This window comes from Stigmatopora argus, chromosome 12 (genome assembly GCF_051989625.1).
Source record: "Stigmatopora argus isolate UIUO_Sarg chromosome 12, RoL_Sarg_1.0, whole genome shotgun sequence".
Classification (NCBI taxonomy): domain Eukaryota; kingdom Metazoa; phylum Chordata; class Actinopteri; order Syngnathiformes; family Syngnathidae; genus Stigmatopora; species Stigmatopora argus.
Genome location: NC_135398.1, coordinates 3,317,754 through 3,342,838, shown reverse-complemented (window position 1 = coordinate 3,342,838; position 25,085 = coordinate 3,317,754). Strand labels below are relative to the sequence as shown.

The 25,085-nt window shown below is 38.9% G+C and overlaps 2 protein-coding genes and 1 non-coding gene across 3 annotated transcripts; all 3 read right to left on the bottom strand.

The window, feature by feature from the left end:
* Positions 1–2,386: 2,386 nt before the first annotated feature.
* On the bottom strand, positions 2,387–19,975 carry LOC144086059 (epidermal growth factor receptor substrate 15-like 1). Its single transcript, XM_077615829.1, has 23 exons — positions 19,821–19,975; positions 19,460–19,501; positions 19,275–19,364; positions 17,936–17,983; positions 17,726–17,821; positions 16,808–16,867; positions 16,591–16,716; positions 16,304–16,363; positions 15,976–16,230; positions 15,290–15,447; positions 14,201–14,378; positions 12,484–12,566; positions 11,608–11,680; positions 11,359–11,520; positions 11,085–11,282; positions 10,115–10,276; positions 9,940–10,033; positions 9,739–9,875; positions 9,593–9,653; positions 7,776–7,861; positions 6,619–6,682; positions 4,493–4,530; positions 2,387–2,837 (listed from the first exon to the last, which is right to left on the bottom strand). The coding sequence occupies exons 1-23, from the start codon at positions 19,845–19,847 to the stop codon at positions 2,691–2,693; spliced, it is 2,445 nt and encodes an 814-aa protein (XP_077471955.1). The 5' UTR covers positions 19,848–19,975; the 3' UTR covers positions 2,387–2,690.
* Positions 19,976–20,418: 443 nt separating this feature from the next.
* On the bottom strand, positions 20,419–20,490 carry trnae-cuc (transfer RNA glutamic acid (anticodon CUC)). The gene has a single exon. It is a non-coding gene; the product is annotated as a tRNA-Glu (tRNA).
* A 103-nt stretch (positions 20,491–20,593) lies between these two features.
* Positions 20,594–24,203, bottom strand: calr3b (calreticulin 3b). The gene is made up of 9 exons (XM_077614961.1): positions 23,997–24,203; positions 23,660–23,761; positions 22,743–22,946; positions 22,585–22,679; positions 22,282–22,491; positions 22,043–22,156; positions 21,634–21,777; positions 21,459–21,551; positions 20,594–21,337 (listed from the first exon to the last, which is right to left on the bottom strand). The coding sequence occupies exons 1-9, from the start codon at positions 24,091–24,093 to the stop codon at positions 21,131–21,133; spliced, it is 1,266 nt and encodes a 421-aa protein (XP_077471087.1). The 5' UTR covers positions 24,094–24,203; the 3' UTR covers positions 20,594–21,130.
* Between the last annotated feature and the right edge of the window lie 882 nt (positions 24,204–25,085).

The following is a 25,085-nucleotide window of genomic DNA, read 5'->3' as shown; positions in this document are numbered from 1 at the left end:
GAGATCAGACCATCGTGTGGGGGTATATTCCTAATCACGCTAAATTGTATTAATATATACATCCTATCAGGGAGGGAGGCCTATAATAAAATTTACCTCTACATAATCTATGTCCGAAAAACTTCTATTTTTCCAATCCAATTCCACTGTTTTTGTCTCCCAGACAAAAGTATCGGGTTCCACATTTCTTTTGATGTTTTCTGGCAGAGTTCAACCTGGCTCTCCTGTTTGTCAATCTTACCAGTGGTTATCCCTTTGTCGTAAACCCTCCATTTACATTCGTGAAAGACGCCTCCTTTTTTTGTAGTTGCAAGGAATTTCTTCTCTGCATTTAAGGTTTCCCAGAGGAGCAGTGGGCTCCAATCACATCGCACCGTGGGTACCGACCGAATCCAAAACTTGTGTCAGCGGTTTGGTCAAGGGGACTGACTGGAAACTGACCCTTAAATGTTTTTGGGAATGTGGGTTGGTGGGGGGAATGGATAAACTAGAAACTCCACACATAACACATAAAAAAGAGAATATCTGCCTAAAATGAGCTCCCAGTACTTTTTAAATATATTATACGACTTATTCTCTACACCAGGGGTGTCAGACTTGGGTTGGTTCGCGGGCCACGTTAATGTCATTTTTTAGATAAAATATTTAGATTGTTTATTTTATAAATGGATTAAAAGAACTGGATTAAAACCCCTGAATATTTCGTTTTTTACAGATCTAAAACTATGTTTATTTGAGCTTTTTTTTAAATTTATTTTTAGATTTTACAAAATGATTTTTGAACTAAAAACACAGAAAAAAATGATTAAAAAATTACAACTATTGATTTAAAAGGGGGAAATCAGGAAATTTAATATACATCTATAATCTTGATTTTAATTTGATCCTAAAACAGAAAGTTGGCACTCATGATTTACTTTCCCGGGCCACACAAAATGATGGGTGGGCCAGATTTGGCCCCTGGGCCACCACTTTAACACATGCTCTACACAATGAGTCTTTTTTCAGTCTAAGAGCAGGATACAGGCAATATTTTAATATTAGACAACTTAAAAAAAAAAGGTTTGAAAACAGTTGGAAGAACAATGTAATACCAGAAGAACTACAAGACGAGCTAAGCTAACGAGATTTAGCGGCATTTATGTGGGGCCATTACGTTGAAGTACTTGTAAGAGTAAACGCAAGAATAGTCTGCTCCTTAAAAGGTACTTTTCAAGTGGTTGTCATACATTCATGTTGCTTTTTTTTTTAGAAGCCGCTTGCATTAAAGTTGAAAGTCTACACGTCAGCCATATGTTATTGTGGTGTAGCATGTATGCAAGTGCCGTCTATAAGTAGTCATTACTAAACATTGTGCTTGAGTACAACATCAAAAGGAGGCAACTCACTGCTTTGCATGTCAGTCTCATCCATTCCAAGATGTAGCAACCAGCTGGCTTAGAGTAGTAGTGTTGAACTATTCTGAAAGAAGAAACACATTGTTCACATTCAAGAGGAAGAACTGTCAAGTGGTTCATGCAAATGTAGCACTCTCATTTCACTTTTTTTTCTCCATTTCAATTCAAAGCTTTCCATTTGCACTAACTAGCCAAAATAAATTCAATATTACCCACTTAATATCAATGTTACATACCTGTTTTATTAACAATTGAAGTCACCAACCAGCATTAAATAAATCACTTAGTTCCATTACATGTATATGTGCCATTTGTTTTGCTTCAGAAGCAGGTTTTTTTGACATAACAGAACAGAAAACTTCAATTTAAAAAGCGATACATTTCGAAAAAGTGACCTGTTAACAAGCTATAGTGGTTTAACACATTTTATACAAGCAAGAAAACTTGTTTTAGGTAAAGGAAGAGAGTTTGAATTAGTGTTCCCATCTTAAAACAATTTAAACAAATCTGATGCAACTTTGCTCTAAAATAACAAAAATGGAAAATGATCCCTTTTGGTTTTGGATTAAAAGCATTACATGAAAGATGCAAAAAGATAAATACATGGCAGTGCAAGAAAATTAAAAAAAAACCTTCCATGATTAACCAGGCCAGAAAACATCCATACATTTCACTTCATTTGGTCCAACTGTGCAATCTAATGTGGACCAATCCTCCAAAAAACAATCCTTAATTTTGATTGGTACGACCACAGGGAAAACTGTGCTTGTAAAAAAAGGGGGTTGACACAATATATGAGCAATTGAGCTCTTGTATTTGATCGAAAAAAAGAAAGCCAATACACAATGTAACAAAGTTGTGGAATATCAGACAAAATAAGGAACCTTCAAGGGTCGATAAAAGCCAATTAAAAACAGCTTTAGTGCATTTCATATAAAAAAAAAAATCCTACTTTTCCTTATAAATACAACAAAACCGTTTTCAAAAAAAAGAAAAAAGCTAGTTTCCGTGGAGGCTTTGGAATAAGGCGACGGCGCCGAGTACCCATCTGCTTCGTGTTTTCCCTAAATGGCTACGTTGCGTCCAGATGAAGCCGCACTTGACATCAAGAGGATCCATCCTGGCCATGATTATAGTTGCCTTGTCGTTCGGGAGCAATGAACATAGATTACATGCTAAATGCGGAGTCATTTGAGGCCAGCTCGTGCACGATGGAGTGTGGTCGGTCGGTCGGTGTCAGTGCAAAAACGTCTGGAGGAAAAGGGGGCTTTAAACGAGAGGGGATTCGATCTCTCAGGAGCCGGGAGCGTCGGCCCGGCTGAGCGCAATGGCCAGCTCCAGGTCCCGCTGTTCCTGGAGCCGCAGTTTCCGCAGCCGTTCTTGCTCCTCGCGCTCGCTCTCCCGCTTGGCCCACTCCAGCTGCTGGCTTTCATTTCCAAACTGCGGGTGCCACACAACGAGAGGTTAGGCGTCGAGGCAAAGCCGACAGGGGGGGACGGGACTGAACATGGGATGCGAGTCATGGAGAGACAGAGGACATCCAAAACATGGCTGCCATGACTGACCGCAGTTAGATTGGCAATAAAGCAAAAAAGGGACAAAATAAAAGCAAATAGAAGCACACCAGACGTTGCCCTGTTGTACATGCGCACTCCAAAACAGCAGTTTTCGAAATGTGTTTGGGGACACAAGCAGAAGCTGATACGCACGTGTGCGGTCGATTGGTCGCCGGTCTTTTGGTCGCCCGTCTTTTGGTCGCCCGTCTTTTGGTCGCCCGTCTTTTGGTCGCCCGTCTTTTGGTCGCCCGTCTTTTGGTCGCCCGTCTTTTGGTCGCCCGTCTTTTGGTCGCCCGTCTTTTGGTCGCCTGTCTTTTGGTCGCCCGTCTTTTGGTCGCCCGTCTTTTGGTCGCCCGTCTTTTGGTCGCCGGTCTTTTGGTGGCGGTCTTTTGGTGGCGGTCTTTTGGTGGCGGTCTTTTGGTGGCGGTCTTTTGGTCGCCCGAACTGCGACAACGGGCGACCAAAAGACCGGCGAACAAAAGACCGACGACCAAAAGACCGACAACCAAACAAGGTAAAACAACACGTTCTATGCATCAATAAAAGCCAAAAATGGCCATGAGCAGTTTCACCGAGCCGACGTGTGAGTGTAGAAGAGTTTGTATGTACATGCGTTGTCCCTTTAAGAAGCTACGTCCGTCAGGGTCTTAACAAGTTCTCCAACAAAAAAACAATAAAAGTCTGGGAAATTTGGAGCTTTTCTTTAGCCTAATAATTAATAGGGCATTAAGTATGACTAAATAGTAATTTGCAGTTTGTATTTAGGGAATTTGAGCAACGATTTAAATGGTAATTATCAATAACCTTCCGGGCGACCAAAAGACCGGCGACCAATCGACCGTGTACCGATACGCCATCCTGGCTGAAAAATCAGACAAAATAACGACGAAAAGGCCTTTTGCAACTTTTCATGCTGACACAAAAGGCGACAATTGTCGTTCATGAGACCTTCAACAAGACGGCCATGCAACATAAAGCCGCTGGAACATGCTTTGAACACAATCGAGATCTTGAAGACTTTTTATTTTAATTAATGCCAATTTCCGAACAAAATTTGCCCAAGCAATAAGTATATCTGCGCCTAGCATAACTACAAATGAATGACGTAAATGCTAATTTCAACATAATTTGCCTGTTTGGGGGTTTAAATTAGTATTATGTTAAATACGTTACAGGGAACCGTGTTTGCGTGTGGAAATTTACTGGACTAACTTAAAAGGAAAATTGTAGCGTGATTTTGAATTGGAAATTCTCAAGAAGCAAGAAACATACCAGGAAACTTGCAATTACATGTTTGTGAAATCAAATCCACCTCTGGCCGTCAAAGAAAGAGCTTTGCGCTTTTACAAAATTCATTTGAAAAGGCAACACATGAATGTGGTTAGCCATTTTGTAGAATAAAAGCGATTTTTTTTGCGATTCTAGTTAACTCCGAAAAGCTAACGCAACAGTAGTGCACTTTGATTTCCTAGAATGGACCGCCAATCAAAAAGGAGAGGCGAGAGTCAGTTTTTTTGACGCATGCAGATAAAAACTTACAAAGGCAGGACCGTCTTTGTGTGCTTTTTCGGAGCCTGCTGGAGTAAAAGAAAGGAAACTTGACTCTCCGCTTTGGAGTGGAACTTCAAATCATAATGTGCAATATTGCATTACACAATTCTGATAGGAAGTAATGTGCTGTGAACATCCACGCACACAAAAAAAGGAGACAGGCAGGGAATATAAAAGTGAGTCCAGGGGTTGAACTACAAAACTCTGAGACCCTGCGTATGAGAATTTGATGTCTCCCAATAAAAAGAGAATGTATTAACTCTGAAGAATTGCAGTAGTGGTTCATATCTAATTTTTTTTTGTTGGCACCTGACAGTGGATCCATTCCCATTCATTCATTTTACCATATTTTTATAGTGGTACCTCCAAGAGTGAGAATTTTGTGTCAACTCAAAATTCTGGAAAAATATGCCTCACGTAAGCAATTCTGTGACACCTTAGTAGTTGAGTAGTTCTACCTTGTTCTACTTTCTATCACTCAACACTAGCAACATCTTAACAAAATTAAATTAAAAAAAACAAGGTACGGAATGGTCTCCGTCCCTATTTCATATCGAACGCGCATCTTCAAAGCATAGTAGTACTAGTGGTACTACCAGAGATACTACGAAAGGTACTAGTAGTGGCAGTAGTAGTAGTACTAGTAGTGGCAGTAGTAGTAGTACTAGTAGTGGCAGTAGTAGTAGTACTAGTAGTGGCAGTAGTAGTAGTACTAGAAGTAGAAGTACTAGTAGTACTAGTAGCGGCAGTAGTAGAAGTAGTAGTACTAGTAGCGGCAGTAGTAGAAGTAGTAGTACTAGTAGTGGCAGTAGTACTAGTAGTGGCAGTAGTAGAAGTAGTAGTACTAGTAGTGGCAGTAGTAGAAGTAGTAGTACTAGTAGTGGCAGTAGTAGAAGTAGAAGTACTAGTAGTACTAGTCGTGGCAGTAGTAGTAGTACTAGTAGCGGCAGTAGTAGTAGTACTAGTAATGGCAGTAGGACTAGTAGCGGCAGTAGTACTTGTAGTACTAGTAGTGGCAGTAGTACTAGTAGTGGCAGTAGTTTTAGTAGTGGCAGTAGTGGTAGTAGTTTGTCCATTTTATTGTCCCACCACAATAAGGAAGATTAAAATGCTACTTCAAACCTTGTCTGAACAGTGAGAGATATTTGACGAGATTGTGCTCGTAATCATATCACACATTAACACATCTGCCTTTTAATGAGGGGAAATACTGTTTTGATCAGATTGCTTCCAACTATTGAGAAAGCGTTTATTATTAGCACCTACTATGTTTTAAGTCACCCACTGGTTTGGGGCTCTCACTTCCCCAGCATGTATGAGGCCACACATACCTCTGCCACCCGTTGTGGTAAAACAAAGAGGAACGGCAACTTTCTCACGCCACCGCTTCTGCTTAAAAGCACAAGTGTGAGGTGATGGCGGAAGGGCATGCAATGGGCACGGCCTTCGGGTAAATACTTCTTTTTTTTGCACCATTTGAAAGAATCCCTACGCGTCTTAGCAGAAAGTCTATCAGCACCATGGATGATTCATCTACACTGAATTTAAATGATTTAAATATGTTCATCACTAGTAGGTGTCTAAATCTGACCAACGGCAGTCTGCGACGATGCAAAAAAAAGATAGCAGCCTCCCTTTTTTTTGCAGAAATCCAGTGTATTATGTAAAAAGTACGATTGTGAAGTCACAAAAGTGGCAAAATTTGGAAATGCATATTTCCTATACCTATTTTAGAAAATACAGCAAGCCGATAAAAGACGTGCTTGTTTCATTTCACACTTGCTGAGCAGGATGGACCACAGGAGAGCCAAATTACAAGTTGTGAACAAGCAAATAAAAAGTCCAAATTCAATAACGCCCTCCCTTGAACTTGGTGAGCTGATGAGAAATGTCATATTGGCAGGTTTCCTGTTGACAACTGTTGACTACTTTCATTGCATCTCTCAACTCAAATAAGGAAGTGGTCCTTTTTTGGAGGGCATGCGTTCTGACACACCGCTAGCAAGCTGCACTAAAGAAACCCTCGGCTGTGCACGAGTTAATAAAAAGTGTGTTTGGAATTAACCACTGCTGGCAAGTATGCTAAAAAACACACACACACACATAGATCTTACCATAAGGCGGGGCAGGCCGGTTAGGCACGCTTTTCTTTGATGGCAGAACAGGATTGTCAGTTTTCTGATAACACACAAGTAAGGTAATTTTAAAAAAAATGAATCAACGAGCGTCACTCGACAAGCTGCCTCTGGCATCGGACTAAAAGGCGTTCATACATGTGGTTGGGGCTGGAGGAAAAACACACGGGTGTGGGGGAGAGACATTTTACATTATGGTGTTCATCATGTTAGAATGACTCTAAAGCAGCAGTAATTATAGATCAAAATATAGACTATTTCTTTTTAAATACAGAGCATGAGCCAATTAGTCAGTGGATGCAAATAAAAGGCCCTGCTGTTTTCCATATTCATACAAAACGTCCGTCAAGTTGTCGGGTTGAATGCGATCATTTTCAAAGTGAAATTGAAGGACACACTGATGTTAAGTACAGGTACTAGTTCTTCCCAACCAAACAAAGAGCAACTTCTTAAAGTCTCTTACAGGTTTTGAATGACTTGCCTGTTAGAATTTTAATCTTAAATTCTTCACAGTATTTTGATTTTCTGAGGTTGTGCTGAAAATGTTAAATCAGCAGTTACATCAAGGATGGCTCAATAAAATTAGCTGATTTATTTTTTTATTTCAAATTTCTAAATAAAAGAAACTGGCTTGATGTTCAATTTTTTGGGGTAATACCTGTAAAGGCCTGTCAAGTATTGCCATATTTTGTGATTATGTCGCAATGTGGTGTCAGTCTATCTAAAGACAGAAACCATTTCATTTAACAAATTGTAATCCACAGCAAATGATCGCAGCAGACAAAATGGACTGGACTGGACCCCATTAATATGTTAATATTGTGATCTACATTAACCAAAACGCAATTTTTCCCAATTAACAAAAATAGCCATTTGGCTAATTAAGGGTTAAGAGGTCTCCTCCTATTGCAATTACAATATATGATTTTTTTTTGGCTCTACTCCCGCTGTCTAAACGCATTGAAAAACATTCCATACATAGATTGCTGCCTGATTTCCACTTCCATATGTTTCTTTCCTTTATGCTGCCATGACGCACATGTACAAATGGAACATGAAAAAAATAATAAAACCAAACAAAATTTTAAAACATGAGTTATGCCTCTTAAGCATCCACTCAGACATTTGATGCTGACCTTGGACAACTGGCTAAGATCTGGAAACCCAGTGTTGTTCCTCAAAGGGTTGGCTGCAAAGTGGGTGTTCGGCGTCCGGACCGACCCTGCAACAGCAGCATATTGACACACTTGAGAAAAAAAAAACCTCCAAACTCACAGACCGCATGCTTCAAAATTACGCTTCATTCCACTGAAGGCCCACTGCTATTTTTAGGGGCCCCACAGCGTCTAAACGTTCCATGACATTTGCCCAAATCCTAAAAAGTAGAAGGGGGGGCTCTGTTTAACCTGACGTATGCAACTGATTAGTTAATTAAAGGCGTCAGTTGAAGCACTGTTAGAGCAGAACTGTGCCGGGCTTATTTTGAAGCTCTGTGGTATGCCGCTTAATAAAAAAGAAGGGGGGGGGGGGGACGTGCAGATGGTTACAGTGAAAAAACAAAACATTGTAAGTGAATATGTTTGTTGTGCATGCGCAACCACAAGAGGGCCCATTCATGTGGAGCCAGGGCCGTGTGTTTTCTTTTTGGCACAGTAAGCCGACGCAGGTCCACAGTCGCTTCTGTGTTCGTTTGATGACGGGCAACGCGTCGGTTAGCGGCATAAGCACTCCTCTTTTACCCTGCCTTTAAAAAAAAAACTTCCGCACTGAAAAAAAAGTCTAAAACTGAAGCGCAGCAAGTGTTAAGGTGGCGGAGGGGGAATGAATCAAGGAGTGACAGTGTACCCTGGTACAAGTCACCGATTTTCTGTTGTGTTTGGCTTCTGCCAACCTCCTGTTTTTCCAGAGGTGTACATGAGGGGTTATTTTTAGGTTGCCTGTAGTTAAATAAGAAGACCCGACTAAAAATAGTTTCAAACAACCGGAACATTTGAAGCCTTAGGAGGAAAAAAAAAAACGTAATTCTGACATGTCACACATGAAAAGTGTTGGACAATATTCCTTCACATGAATTCTATTTATAGTAAAAGCCTCATTTCCACTAAGCAGTACGGTTTCATACACGTCATCTTGCGTTTTTAGCAAGTTGTTTTCCAAAGATTCAGCAAAATTGAATTAAATCTAACAAGTTGAACCTTGTCGTCAGACAATTGATAGACGATAGGCTGAGAGAAGTGAAGATCCTACCTGACTCGCCATTGGGAATGCACCAGGATTATCCCTAATCTAACACAGTGTTCATGTATTCTACTATCATGGGGAAATTTTGATCAAGGTCTTTAATTTAGACCACAGGTGTCAAAGTGCCGGCCTGCTGGCCAAATCTGGCCCACCGCCTCATTTTGTGCGGCCCAGGAAAGTAAATCATGAGTGCCGACTTTCTGTTTTAGGATCAAATTCAAATGATTATAGATGTACATTACATTTCCTGATTTCCCCCTTTTTAAAATCAATAATTGCAGTTTTTTTAATCCAATTTTTTTTGTGTGTTTTTAGTTCAAAAAGCATTTTGTAAAATCTAAAAATAAATATACAAATATTTTCCGTTTTCCACTTTAAAAAAATATTTTTTTTCCATTTGAAATAAAAAAAACATGATTAAAAGACATTTTTCATTAATAAGAAAAAAAAGCTCAAATAAAAATTATTTTAGATCTATAAAAACAGACTATTTAGGGCTTTTGATCCAGTTCTTTTAATCCAATTTAGAAAATTTAAAAAAAAATCTAGATATTAGATCTAAAATTGTCTGGCATTGACGTTAATGTGGCCCGCGAACCAACCCGAGTTTTACACCCTTGATTTAGACCGTTGTGATCTGAAAATGGAGGACAAATTCCTCAGCTAGGAAGCTCTAACAACTCTTTGGGCTACCATGCAGTGCTTCTGGTACCTGAATGCTTTGGTTTTGGGCTGCTGGATGGAAAACCCAGACGACTGTGGATGGAGCCGGGCTGAGGAAGAAAAACCAAAGTTCAGTGACGAGCTCAAACTCACTGTAAGCCTGCTTGCTTGCACCCTCCAAATTTCCAACCTCACCTTTACTGGCGGCTTAGGCCTTCCTGCAAATGTGTCCAAAGATGTGAACAGGTCTGAGCTGCCAGTTCCACTAAATACATCAAGAGACGCGGGACCCCGGAAGGGATCGCTTTCCTTGAACGCATCTCCAAAGGGATCTAGAAGAACACGAACAGCAAATGAGCATGGCAAATAGGATTCACTCTAAAATCTCAGGAAGACCTTTGAAAGGATCATCCATCTGGAAGGAACCTGCAGGAGAGCCTTTTGCAACGCTGGTGTTGAACATGGCAATCCTTGTTTTGAATGAGTCATCCTAAAGAGGCAAGTGGTGAGAGGTAGGTCAGTTACACCTTCAAGAGATGGGACAGCCACAAAACAAAAGGAGGATGCTCACCACTGCACTCCCAAAGGCGCCATTCTCCTTTTCCGAGAGCAGGTGGCTGGTGTCCACCATGTTGTTTCCCCCGGTGAGGTCTCGAATGGCACTGTTGTACTGCTCAATGGTTTTGGTGAACTCCTCCTGGTTCTCCTGGATCAGAGACAACTTGCTGCGAGCCTGAAAGCACCACAGGGGGAGAAAGTTACTTTCATCCGCGTGGAAAAACAAACAGTGTTATTGTTGTACACGCCTACTGCCGAACTAGAAAGGATTTGGACTCCGTCAACCCTGATCTTTCTTTTATTGCCATCCATTACCTATATCAGGGGTGCGAGACTCGGGTTGGTTCGCGGGCCGCGTTAACATCAACTCGATTTCATGTGGGCCGGACCATTTTAGATATAATATTTAGATTTTTTTTTGATATAAATTGATTAAAAGAACTGGATTAAAATCCCTGAATATTCAGTTTTTTATAGATCTAAAACAATGTTTATTTTAGCTTTTTTTAAATATATTTTTAGATTTTACTAAATGATTTTTGAACTAAAAACACAGAAAAAATGGTTTAAAAATTACAATTATTGATTTAAAAGGGGGGAAATCAGGAAATTTAATATACATCTATACTCTTCATTTTAATTTGATCCTAAAACAGAAAGTCGGCACTCATGACTTACTTTCCCGGGCCACACAAAATGATGCGGTGGGCCAGATTTGCCCCTCAGGCCGCCACTTTGACACATGTGACCTATATCATTATTATTATTTAGTTTACAGTAGATGACTATATATAATTTTGAGTTACTTTCTAAAGATAGAAGAGTTTAACAACCATCCTAGGTGGTTTACTATTAAGATCAAGAAGAAAAAAAGGATCTCGCTAGGTGATCATGTCAAAATATTTTGGAATATTTAACTGAATTAAAGAACGAGATGATCGTTGCCACCCTCCGGTACATGTGTTGCATCAATCCACTCTAACCTGGCTGATCTCCTCCTGGGTGGACTTCAGAGACTTGAAGATATTCTCAAGCTGGGCACGGCCCTGGAGCAGACTCTGCTCCAGCTGGGCCTCTTCTTCCTGAAGGCGGCTCAAGTCTGTCTTGGTGCGGCTTGCTTCTTTCTCCCGGTCCCGATAGTCACTCTCCTGGGAGCGGATCTGATTCTGAAGGGTGGAAATCTGAGAGGGGACAGCTGGGAATTCATATTTCACAACTAGTCATCTGTTAGATAGCGAAAGCGGCAACAACGCTAACCGTCTGAGACTCCTCCTGACACTTTCGCTTTATGTCATTTAGCACTCCGTCCAGCTTGGAGCGCTGCTGGTCCATCTCATCCAGACGCTTTTGAGCATCCTTCTTGTGGGACTCGATGTCCTGCAAGCTGCTGCCCTCTCTGTTCAAGTCATGCTGCATGTTCTAAACAAAAAAAAACAAAATAAATCTTGTAAGTAGTGTAGAAGAATCTTTACCTCATTTAAGCTTATTTCATAGGCCCCATTTTACCTGAACTGCATGATTTTGCCTTCTGATGCTTTCTTCCTTTTCTTTAAGCTCATGTTCTAAGATTAATTTCTCTCTACAGGAAAACCAGATAACAAAAGCCAAAATTATTGATATACAAATAAAATATAAGGTCTGAAACTGTACAAGTACAACAGGTTGTAATCGACAGTGAATTCAGCAGTGACAAATATAACCACTAATATGAATACAGTATTGGTATATGGAAATAAAAAAGAAAGATATGGGCCATATATCATAAAATGACATTGACTTCGTAACAATCGCATCTTAAAAATTAACTTTCCAATCATCAAATTGATAACCTCCAGTACTTTAGGATTTAATATAATGCATAATGTATGATGCTTTGCATACATTTTTAGTCCTAAACAGTATCGAAGCAATCCGATTACATACATAAAACATACTAACTCCGTCACAAGTGCAAAACTGTCCACAAATCACAGAGTAAATTTAGCAAGAAAAAAAATTCCTTTGCAGATCCAATCACTTTTGCACTTGTTACACATTCATCCATTCTTTTTCTATTGTCATGAGCAGATGACCACAACAGCAGATTGTGGATTAAAGGCCGACAATAAACTGTACACTGTCCGGCGACAAACTCAACATGATTTGAACTAAAAATTGTGTGCGAAGGGAAAAAAAAAATGGTCTGATTTGACTTTCAAATGAAGACCCTGCATACTACTTTCCTTGGCAGCGCCTCACTTAAGAGACGGCTGATAGCATCAGCAGGACTCCCGAATGTTGATATAATCGAAAATAAATAAAAGCTTGTCGTTTTATGGAGCTCATATCCCATCGTTTTTATTTTTCAAAAGGAAGAGAAACAAATCCCTCCTCCTGGCTCACCTCTGCAGCTGAGTGATTTCCTGGCTGAGGTCATCGAGCTCTTTGATGCCCGTTAACTCTGCTGGCGCTATGGCACTGAGGTCCTGAGGCCATGACGAAAAAAAAAAATGGGAGAGAAAAGGAATGATATTGGAAGAGGGAGGAAAAGGGTGACGAATTAAGGATTGGGATCAGTGAAGGAGCTCCGTGCCGATGTCAGCAGCAAAACAATCGAAAGGAAGGAAATGCGTCTCATGCGGCCCAAACAGCCGCACAATACATGAAAAACCACTCTGACGAGACGACACAAAAGAATGCACCATATTGAATCATGATGTCATGCCAAATGCACTTCGAGGAAGTTTGAGAAAGAACCTGAAGCAATTATTTGTGTCCCGCGCGAGAAACATTTAAAGGGATCTATGTGATATCCGAGTACCTATACTGTATTAAAGACTGTTTGCTTATGTCGCCCACTGACACTTGTTCAGCGACTCTTTATTAACTGCTTATATAAAATGGAACAGGGGTAAGAATTTACATCACTATCTAATTCTAACCTGAACACTACTTTTCAGTGTTACCCCCACCGACTTGCAAAGTTTCTCTGTTTCTTTTTGTTATGTAAAGTGTGAATGCATTGAGATGGATTAATTTCCAAAACAAGCTAAAAATGTACGACCAAGTACAGATATCCTAATGACTACCAGTAGTTCAGATTTGTCCTCTATAGAGGACATTTGTAAACTTAAATATCTCCCACTCAGTGCATCCAATCGGATTTTGTGCTCTATTGAGGAGATTCAGAGCTTTCCAATGATACCAAATTTCTTTTGCAGTATTCCAATTACTTCACATAGATTGAGGAATTTCAAAATAAATGTGATTGGACAACATTTTTTTTCCTGGTTGTCAGGAGCATATATAATTAGGCAAGAAAAGTTGGGGGGGAACAAAAGAGAGTTATTGCGCAGAATATTTAGATGGGGCAATAGCACCCCCTAGTAAAAAACAAAGCAAACGCAGTGGGAACGTTTTAGGAATAAATGAAAATATTTTCAGTGTTGTGAAGACTACATACAAAATGTAATTCGTTACGGTTTTTCAATTGAGAACTTAAAATGAGTTTATTCATTCTAAAGACTTTTCTATAGTGCAAATGTGTCAAAGTGGTGGCCCGGGGGCCAAATCTGGCCCACCGCATCATTTTGTGTAGCCCGGGAAAGTAAATCATGAATGCCGACTTTCTGTTTTAGGATCAAATTAAAATGAAGAGTATAGATGTATATTACATTTCCTGATTTCCCCCCTTTTAAATCAATAATTGTAATTTTTAAATCCATTTTTGGTTCAAAAATCATTTTGTAAAATCTAAAAATATATTTAAAAAAGCTAAAATAAACATTGTTTTAGATCTTTAAAAAAATGAATATTCAGGGCTTTTAATCCATTTAATAAAAAATATCTAAATATTATATATAAAATGGTCCGGCCCACATGAAATCGAGTTGACGTTAACGCGGCCCGCGAACCAACCCGAGTCTGACAACCCATGCTATAGTAAAATAAATATAAAATTTTGATCACTAATTTGAAATTTAGCTAGGAAAAGTGTTCTCAAATGAAATCACACTGTTCGTGCATCAGAAAAAAACCTCTACCGGAGCAAATTGACTGAAAGATTAACTAAATGTAAAACAACGGGACGGGAAAACCAGAAGATCAACTCAGAACTTACAAGAGGAGGCACGGAAGACGGCATCATGGACATAGTCCTCTCCGAAGGAGGAATCATGTCGGGCGTGAGAGTGGTAGGCGGATCGATGTCTTTGGTGATCTTCTGCTGGATCAGGTGCATGGCCAGTGAAAACTGCTCCGGCGTCAGCTTGCCCGTCTGTTTGGTGTCGGCGAGCCCCCTGCACATTTATTTTCTCCATGATCAATTCAGAAATTGCATCACTAAATACTCTTGACCATCATTGCCTGCAGATGATCACGTGACACTGCTTAGCCAATCAGTGCTGTGAGGAATTTATAAATCTTGAATTTGAAAAAAAAAATGTATCTTATTTTACACTGAAGTAGGGTTCGCTTATAAAATTGTCCTGGTAACATTATTGCAGCCTGGTTTACTTCTGGTTGGAGCCTCTCAGATCATAACTAAGAGCGACGGCTCCTTGGCATGGCCTTTCTGCACTCAACGGCAAGAGACTTTTACTCTTTTTGAGTTGTATTTAATGCGGAGTTTATTTGAATTAATCATTTGTAGTTGTTTAGATGTGTATTTATGTGAATGTGTTGTGTGCTAATGTTAGCTTTTTTCCTTACTGTACTGTACTACTGCACAAATAGAACAAGTTTTTGCAAACCTGTTATTCATTTAATTACATTAAGAAATAATTTTCTTATAATATATTGTCTGCTTCTCACATCTTTCATACAAAATTGGGATGCTGATCATTGTTCAAAGGTTGAGTTGGTCGTTTTTTTGAAGACCAAGGAACCAATTACAGAATTTACATATAAAGTACTGGTCTACTTACGGAATATTCAAGTTACGAAAAAAGTTCAGGAACCAATTAATTTCGTAAGTAGAGGTATGACTGTACAGACAATGGAGGGTTTTAATTTTTGTTGTCGTTTGCATTACAGCCGCGAGATGGCGGTTAACAACAACAAGCATGAAAGGTACTTCGCACTTGTAAGGGAGCATTAGCACCTCCTACAGGAGTGCAGTGGTACTATATGTGATCCTGGTCTTCAATTAGGACATTTTTTATTTGCTCTTTAAATATACCAGCAAGTCAAAAGCTAAGCATGCGCTCACCAGATTTGGGCCAGCATGGTCTGGGATAGGCTGCAGTGCATGAAAATCTCAATGACTTCCGTCCCGTCGACCAGTCCGTCATTGTCGACGTCAGTTTTCTTAAAAATGTCGTAGTATCGCCCCCTGTCAGCCACTGGCACTACCCACTGCTGCTCGGGCTGAAATTCAGGACAGAAACATAATTATCATCAACATTATGCCTATTATTATTATTAAGGTACTGTTCAGTCATTTTGATCTGTTGCTTTAAATACACGAGTAAGAGGACATAGGACATGGGAAACAATACATGGTATTAAAACTATATTTTACTATCAAATGTCCCTTGTTCAATGTCATGTCATGTTAATGACTGTAGAATAAGGAGTGAAAAGGCAATCTGCAGGCCAATCCTTCATGTACACGGGTAAACCTGTTTGTCCAAGTGCCACAAGTAGAAGCTTAGAAGCGTAACAAGGTGCAGAGGTAACACAGGTGAAGAACACAAGAATGTAGCAAAACAAGTTGAGCCACTTGATTAGCAATGGAAAAGTGTTTTAATACAAGAAATATCCATTTTGGCCACAAGCCGTCTCTGCGTTTAGATAAAAATACTTACAATGTACTGATATAATACACAGATACACGTATTTTCTATGTCTAAGCACATGTAAGTACTACTATTATGGGTATTGTTGGCAACATACCTCTTTTCTGGCGTTAAAGGAGTGCTTTGGGGTTAGCCTGGCTGCCGGGCTAGTGACGGGTGAGGCGCTGGCGAGGGGTGAGATGCTTCTCGTGCTGTCCTTCAGCGCAAATGAGGCTGACCTGGAAGGCAACACGGCAATGGCGCCGGGGATAGTTCCTGCCACCTTTTTCCTCCTGGACGGCGGGATGAGGGATGGAGGCAAGGTGGCGGGCACCGGCTCCTTCTCCATGGCTCGGTACGCAAGGTGCATGACCTGAAATGGTGACAAATATTGCGTTAGGAAGACACTTTCTTTTCTCGAAATTATTGTCAAATGCTCAAGTTACCACGATGAATTCTTCTTTGTCCAAGTAGCCATCTTTGTCTGCGTCGCCCAGGTCCCATATCTGCACAAAGACAAGAGCATCATTTTCTTTACTTTCTTCACATTTGCACCATGAAAATGCAAATATTTCCAGGTTTAAAGAGATTGAGCTCGTGCTAATGTCATCGCAAATATATTTCGAAAGAAAAACAATTCATATTGAAAGGGGACAATCCGAAACACATTTTGCTTTGCATTACCTCTTTTAATAAACATGCAAGAATTAGAATTATAAAAATGTAACCTTACCTTTCCCAGCACATCCAAAGGAAGTTTGGAATTGATCAAGACAGGCTTAACTCTGTCACCAGAGACGAGGCCATTCACTGGGGTCAGACTCTCAAAAATGCCTTCAAATTTCCCTTTTTCATCCGGCTGGAAAGAAAAAATGAGTTTAACGGGAGAGAAATAGAGCCCAGTCGTATAATTGTATTATGTATCGGTGAATATTAAATAAAATGCTTACCCTAATTGTCCAATGCGAATCCGATGTGGGGACACTTAATAATGGGCTGCCCGTGTCACGCTGCAAAAAATAACATCAAATTTAATGTTTATTTTTATTTATTTTTTTAAATATGCATATAGTTGCCAACTATTATTTTTAGGGTTTCAGTCTAGCACAATACTCTTCTAAATAATTTGTAGAAATCATTAACACCATTACTAACCAATCAGTGAATGCTTAATGTTGATTACATTTTAATTATTCACATTAGGTAAAACAAACATTATATTTTACAGTGCAAAATAACTACTCCCAATTAATAGTTTTAAAAATAATAATTATTAGAAATAGTTTTTTTAAACAAACAGATTTGTAGATAATTAAGATCTTATTCAAAACAAAATAGATTCGATTAAAATTCACAAAACATGACCCTTTAACACCTGTTAAGTTACTTATAATATAATATTCTCAAATCAATATTTATCACTTCTTCAGCACAATTTGCTAATGACTCAGTTCATATTTAGTGCAATAAATCCCATACAGGTCAACTTAACCCACAACAGAACAACTGCCATTTTGCACCACTAGATACAAAAATATTTTAAATTTACAGTGTTAATTTATCACAATGTTGTGCAAAAAGTGAGCATAATTAATTACAAAAACTGTTCATGTACGGTTGTTGATGTCACTAGAGTTCAAAGCTGGACCTCATGTTTTGGCTACTAAATACACTGTTTAAACGTCATACTGGTCCATTCATTTTGTACAGGTTTGACCCTCATCGTGATTGGTTAGTGCACATGCAGTGACAAACAACCAATCACATTCCACAATGACACGGCATTGTCCTCAATTCATTATTTTTTTTCTTTAATACAACTGTGTGCATCAGAAACGCATGAATTCTCAAATGCGGGTATTACTCACAAATTTGGGAGGTGCCACCGTTTTATTGAGGTTGCTGAAGCCAACATCATGGCCCGCTTGCGCTGAGGCGACCAATCTTAAGGCGATGAAGAAACCCTAAAAGAAAAAGGTGGGTAGAGGACAGGGAAGAAGAATGAACCCGGTGACTAGCACGCACGTCAGCGTACACAATGACATCATAATTTGGACAAAAGAAAGTCTTTGTGTTACCCGCTTGTCCAAATACCCTCTCCGCTCCGAGTCAGCCAAATACCATATCTGTGAATAGGGGTGGGGAAAAAAATGACATTAATGCTAACAAATAACAGCTAACAATATCTACTTTAGTTAATAAAATTAGAAACAAAACAAAAAAACAGAACAAAAGTCCTAGCAAATTTAAGTTTGATGCAGCTATGAAAAATGGAGAATCAAGCTTAACCTGACAATTTATTAATTTATCAATCAGACCGGAGATAAACTAAACAAAAAATAAGACTTCTAATTTCATTCTGATCTGTACACAAATAAAGGAGTAGCTATTATGTATGCTATTTCTGTGTGCTATTGTGTCATTATTCACACCATTGATGAATAGTTTGAAATAATTTGGAAAGAAACAGTGTCAAATTATGATAATCTCAGAACAGCTGGATGAAAGTTAGAACAAACATTACACATCAAACACCAAAACATTTTAAATAGATTATTTATGTGACCACTTATTCATGTTGACTACTTATCTATGTTGTTGACTACTTATCTATGTTGTTGACTACTTATCTATGTTGTTGACTACTTATCTATGTTGTTGACTACTTATCTATGTTGTTGACTACTTATCTATGTTGTTGACTACTTATCTATGTTGTTGACTACTTATTTATGTTGTTGACTACTTATTTATGTTGTTGACTACTTATTTATGTTGTTGACTACTTATTTATGTTGTTGACTACTTATTTATGTTGTTGACTACTTATTTGTGTTGTTGACTACTTATTTGTGTTGTTGACTACTTATAATGTTGAACAATGTGTTGATTATTTGTTACTTGTGATTATTTATAACTTATTATTATTTATTGTTAATTATTGATTTTTTATTAATTATTATTATTTATTTGTTCATTTGTTTGACTACTTATCTATGTTGTTGAGTACTTATAATGTTGACCAATGTGTTGATTATTTATTACTTATGATTATTTATAACGTATTATTATTTATTGTTAATTATTGATTGTTTATAAATTATTATTATTATTTATTGATTAGTTATTTGTTCATTTGTTTGTTGTTATTTGTGCACTTCCATACTTATTTACGTTGTTGAGTAATTAGTATGTTGACTACCATGACTATTTATTTATTACTTATTGATTTTTTTAAATTATTTATTGATTAGTTATTATTATTTGTTGTTATTTGTGCACTTCAGCTGAAGGTTTAAATCTCATTATATTTGTATAATGACAATAAAAGCATTCAATTCAAAAGAAAAACAAACATTTTGTCTATATACAATAAATTACTCGTAAAATTGGGAAACCCAGCAGTATATATCAAACCTTTCCTAGTGTGTTATCTGACAATCCGGACTTTTTTAAGAACTGAGCTGCATCTCCAGCTGATATCTTGCCACTGTTTATTGGGTCCAGCTGCAACAACGGCAAAAAATGACCGTAAATGAGTATAACAAACAAACAAACAAAATAAAAATTTACATCGAAAGGACGCTGTAGCATTGTCATACCTGTCTGTAGTAGTTCTCGTAGACAGGGCTGCCACTCGATAACTAGAGAGGAAACGCACAAATGTAAAAAAATAACTTATACATTTGAATTAATTGTTTCAATTTTTATGTTCTGACAAAGTTTAGTCGAGCTTTTTGTTGTTCTAGTCAGCGATGTGAACTTTTAATTTCCTGGCAAAGGCGTGCTCGGCGGCTTTAATGCGCAGTGACAAAACCATTCAAAACAAGTTGACTAGGACAAGAAATACACAATTCAAATGTCAAAATTAAGTCTTGCATTTGTTAGCTTAGTTGTGGCGTCACGGTAGCAAACTTTGAGCAAAGTATTCGACTTTTATGAAGGTAATTGTACAGTTGTTACCTGACTCAGTGTCATGAGAGCCGCCATGTTTCCTGGTTTCTCGGGAGCGCGCCCCGCAGTGCTTTAATGCGCGAGCATCGACTTCGAAACAAACTTGCGTAACATTTGACACTTCTGCTTCTTTTTGTCTTATAGTTTTACAATTTCAACCGTATCATTTTGGTTACTTTAAAGTTCCTCTAAATTCCCACAATTAAGTTAAGGGCGTGTTTTATAAAACAGTTAAACATGATTTCCTAGATATCATATGCATGAAACTAGATGTCTGATACGCCCAGTGAGCCAACGTGTACGAGCCTCGTCACTCGTCCAGGAGTTTTTAATTTCGCTAATTACATGTAGAACATTCCTATACTTTGAAGTAACTATGAATTATGCTCAAATTTTAATCGGATTTGTTTGTCTAAAAACCAAGCAGTTTGAAAATGTTGCAATTTATAGCTATTGGAATGTACACGCTGGTTTAGTATACGTAGTTGTTTATCGAATGGCAATATTGCAAAATGGGGGAGATGTGATAAGAACTGGAATGTCAAATTTTACGTAGATTATATTTTTTTAAAAAGTTTTTACTATCATGCTTCACAAATCCAAAATGTTCCCTGACCGGGAATCGAACCCGGGCCGCGGCGGTGAGAGCGCCGAATCCTAGCCACTAGACCACCAGGGAGGATATAAACATACTGAACCAGGAAGGAATTTGTATGTTGGTTTAACTTCCCGAACATGTGACACAATTTTGGATCAAATAAATCAGAACCTGAATATAACCATTCACAGTAACTTGAAAAGTTTTATTACAAACTTTGGTAGAATTTATTTAGACCAACAGAAATTCCAGAGTAGAAATGCTGTACCAGGCAGATTAAATCGAACACAATTTATATGCACAAACAAGTACTTTTTACCAAATGTATTTTCTTTTAATTAGTAGGATGGCTGATTTAAAAAAAATTACAATTGCACCCCTTAAATGTGTGAGATTTGAGTAGTTAAACATCACAAATAAGAATGCTTTGGTAAAAAAAAAAATGCTAACCATTCACTACGACAAAAATGTGATGGGAGAAATGACAGATCATTCCTTAACTTAAGGACTTTATAAAAATGTGATTGAACGTATGCGTCTAGTCAGTAGTAGGGAGACGCCATGTTGACAGAGTGGCCAAAGCTACATTTATCCTTCCTTGTTCCATTTTTTTTCCTTTTTTTGTTTGTTTTTCTAAGGTTGAGGATGCACAGCAGTCACAATATCCCTGGAATGTGCACAAGAGTTTTTTTTCTCTCTTCTGAGATGCAAAGACCACCCCTCAAAGCTCATCTTTAGGCTTGGCATCATCCTCATCCCCTTCTGAAAGTCCCTCCTCATCCTCCTTGTCTTCATCTTCATCCTCATCATCACCATCATCATCGTCATCTTCATCTTCCTCCATGTGCGTGTCCTGCTCTTTGTTTTTCTCCTCTTCTTCCTTTCGTTTCATATCGTCTTGTTCTTGTTTCATTTTTCGCTCGGGTTCCTACGGGTGAATGTGGATTATAGTCAACTCTTTGCTGCCATCCCTCCAAATTCAATGGATTGGACATCTATCAGCGTCAATGGTAGCTAATGATTTAAAAAAAAAAAAAAAAGTATGATACCTTGGTGACGCCCCAGGTCTCATTTCCAATGTCCTCTGCTTCCTTCACGTCGTCGGTGATCAGGATGTTGTCGAAGATGGTGCCAGATTTCACCTGAATCAAAAATATCGAGATTTGGCTTAGTATCGTATCGACATTAGTATTCCCATTAAAAAAGACGTTTTGCCTCTCGCACCTGCCAAAGGTCGAGACCAATCACGGCGATGTTGTCAAACTTGTAGATGGATGAGTCAGGGCTGTATTCGGGGTTGTCAATCTCGGGGTGCACCCAGGTTCCTTTGTAATTAGGATTGTCCATTTGTTTAGGTTTCCATTCGCCCTGCAAAAAAAATTAATATAGATATAGTTTCTCACATGACATGGTTTGTCTTGTTAAGGCTAGTTACCTGACTAACAGTTAGCGTTAGCTTAAGACTCTTTTAGCATTATGTTTTCCTATGTTATTTATACAAATAAAATTAATAAAAGAAATACTCTGGTTTAGGCCTCAATAACACTTGTTTTTTTTTTCATAATTGACTATATTTAGCTCATTAACAATAAAAGACGGGCAATTCTTATGACTTTAACTAAAATTGGCCTACCTTGTACTCTGGGTTGGGGATCATGGGAGGCTCCCATTCTCCATCCATGTCTTCATCCCAGTCGTCTGGTTTTTTGGCATCGGGGTCAGGGATGTTTTCTGGCTTGTCCCAATCCTGACAAGGAAAGAATTCTATTTAAACATTTCATTCGGGTACTTTTTGGAAGATGCCATTATGTCACATCCAGATTTAAAACTCATTTTAACAGTGGTATTGCACAGAATAATTTTCTTTCCCACCTCGGGTTTGGTGTCGTCTGGGTCGTCGATCTTAGCGCGGTCGTCCCAGTCCTCTGGTTTTTTAGCCTCGGGGTCCTTGATCAGCTTCGGGGCCAAAAAGTCCCAGTCCTCTTCCAGCTTGCCAGACTCTACCTTCTCATTATCGATCTTCACCTCGTAGGTTTGATCGGGATTCAGGATGAGCGTGTACAAGTGGCTCAACTCGTCATCCTGATTGGAGGACAGAAGTAAAGGTTGCTTGAAACATCATCCTTTCAAACTTATAGCTAGCCAAACCACGTCGAGATGTCACTATTAAACTACCTTGCACTTGATTTCCTTCTTGATGAGGTGATTCTGTCCCTTGTAATTGAAAATGACGTGTACCTTTTTGGTGCTGTAGCCACATATATCTGGCCCTGTGCGAGAAATTCATTTGAGATGACCATGCTTATGCTAAATTCCATAGTGTCATGACATACCGAACATAATATAGTAGGAAGATTCCCCGTGCATGGCCGTCTGATCCAAGTCCGCCGGGAAGACCTTCACATAACCGCCACCGCAGTCGATTTTCTGCTCATGCTTGACGGTCAACTGGATGACCAGGCTCTTTCCCTCATTGCTGAACGGCTCAAAACGGGCCGAGGAGGCGTAAAATCGGGCATCCTGACTCGTCTGGAGGCCTTTAAAAAGGAACCAAAAGAAAATGCAATTAGTTCGGTCCACATTTTTACATTGTAAATCTTCGGTAACTAACATTTATAATAATTCCCATGATGAGTCACGTTGTGTTGTCAACAGGTGTTTACTAGGCTGCCTAAAACTAAACCAATTTAGGGACAGTTGGCTAGCAACACACACTTTCCATCCTCTTATCTCACTTGGATCCGCTACACTAACGGTCTGTTTTAGTTTCCACTTTAAGGACAGTCCCCCATTTCCTCATACAACCGGTAAAGCTGTGCCATCAAAGACTGCCCAACATTACAACACCTGTATGTTGCAATTGCTGCTCATTGAGGCGCGAAAACAGGTACGCCGAAGCATTACATTAAAATCAACATTTTCTTCAATAGAAATTGGGGGATTGCGATCATCACATTCCCAGAAGACAACCATCAAACTCTCCTTCAATCAATGTTACCCCACCTCCCAAAAAAACCCACAAATGGTTTCAACAATAAAATAGTCATACCTTCAATATTGTATTCTCAATCAACAATATTCATTTGCATTTTTTCCCCAGATGTCTTAGTTAAAAAGTATAGTTTCACTTTCTCTTTGCATATTGAATATATTTTTCTATTCGGCCATGCAATGGAAAAAAAACATAATAGGCAACAATTATGAGCACTTTAATCTTATACAGAATGACATAATCAACCAAATTAGTCACCTTTGTCCTTCTCGATGTCTCCATAGAAGTCACCAGCCGTCAGTTTCCATTGGCCATAGTCAGATTTGTGTTTGGAATCCACCCATCGACTTCTCCATTCATCTGCATAACGAATATTAAAATCATAAGATTAATGACTTAACCGTTTTTTAAAGGTATACACCATCATATCTCCTGCGCCCACACATAGGGCGACGCCTCGTTTGCAAACAGCATAGTACTAAACATCCTTATATACACATTTGCCCGTTTTTAAAAGTATATTCAACATGCGACTAATTCGATGTTCGAATTCATTTCTGGGCATTAACTTTTGAGTTTTGACTGTCAGTCTTACCGCCGTCCGTGAAGTCCTCCCGAAAGTAAACCTTGGCTTGCACCCTGCAAAGCACTAATAGCACTGCCACAGCTCCCAAAAGTTGCATTTTGCCCATTTTTCCTTGTCTCGGACTTAATGTCCTTTACGATGGTCTTATACCGAGAGACTTCACAGTGGAGACGAGTGGAGTGTCATTCCACAGTCGCTCAAGCTAACAGATGTCCGCACGCCATTGGACGAGCACACGGTACGGCTGGGCCAATCACAGATCACCACGAAACACAGTTTTTCCCCATTCACTGATCCACGATCAGTTTACATTGAAATAGCTATATATTCCCTATTTTTCAACTGATTGTCGTATAGCTCGTTTTCACCAATATCAGAGATGGAGTAAATTAAATGGATTCTTAAAATAATTATTAATGTAATGTGTGGGCCATCAGCGCCCGTGTCCCCTCTCTTAGGTCTTGTGTCATCCCCCAACTCAAAGCCTAGAGCTGTTAAACCATCTTTTAGGGTTTAGGGGGAATACAAATCATGAAATCCTAAATTTAATACACATTTCAGCATTTTAAATTGTCTAACATCTAATATACTTTGAAAATGTGCGATGGTTAAACGTCTTCATGGGTTTAAATCCCACGGTGAATGTGTTACTACTCTATTTTTTTGAAAATGTTCACATTTGCTATTTTTGTTTGTTTGCAGCTAATCGCATTAAGCAAAGTTGCATTGGACGTGATGATTAAAGTAGTAATTTATTAGAATTTACTGCTTTAAGATGGCCGCTGTATGCTTTTTGCATCTAGCTGTTAATATGTGATATCTAAAGCGCTTCCTTTCTCAAGGAATGATGAACACGCCTCTTATTACTGTTACGCCGTTGACACCCCCCTTAGACATCTACCCTCTTATATGTGATATTTATCTATGATTCCACCTCTCAAACCGAGCGCGTAATTATGACATCACTTCAGAGCTGAGAGCGTAATTTAGAGCGCCGCCTATCTGTGATCAAGTATGACGAACTACGTTCGAAACAACTTCAAAGCACGCGCAAGAATGATGTTCAACGCAAAGATCGCACACTTTGTCTTATTCCTA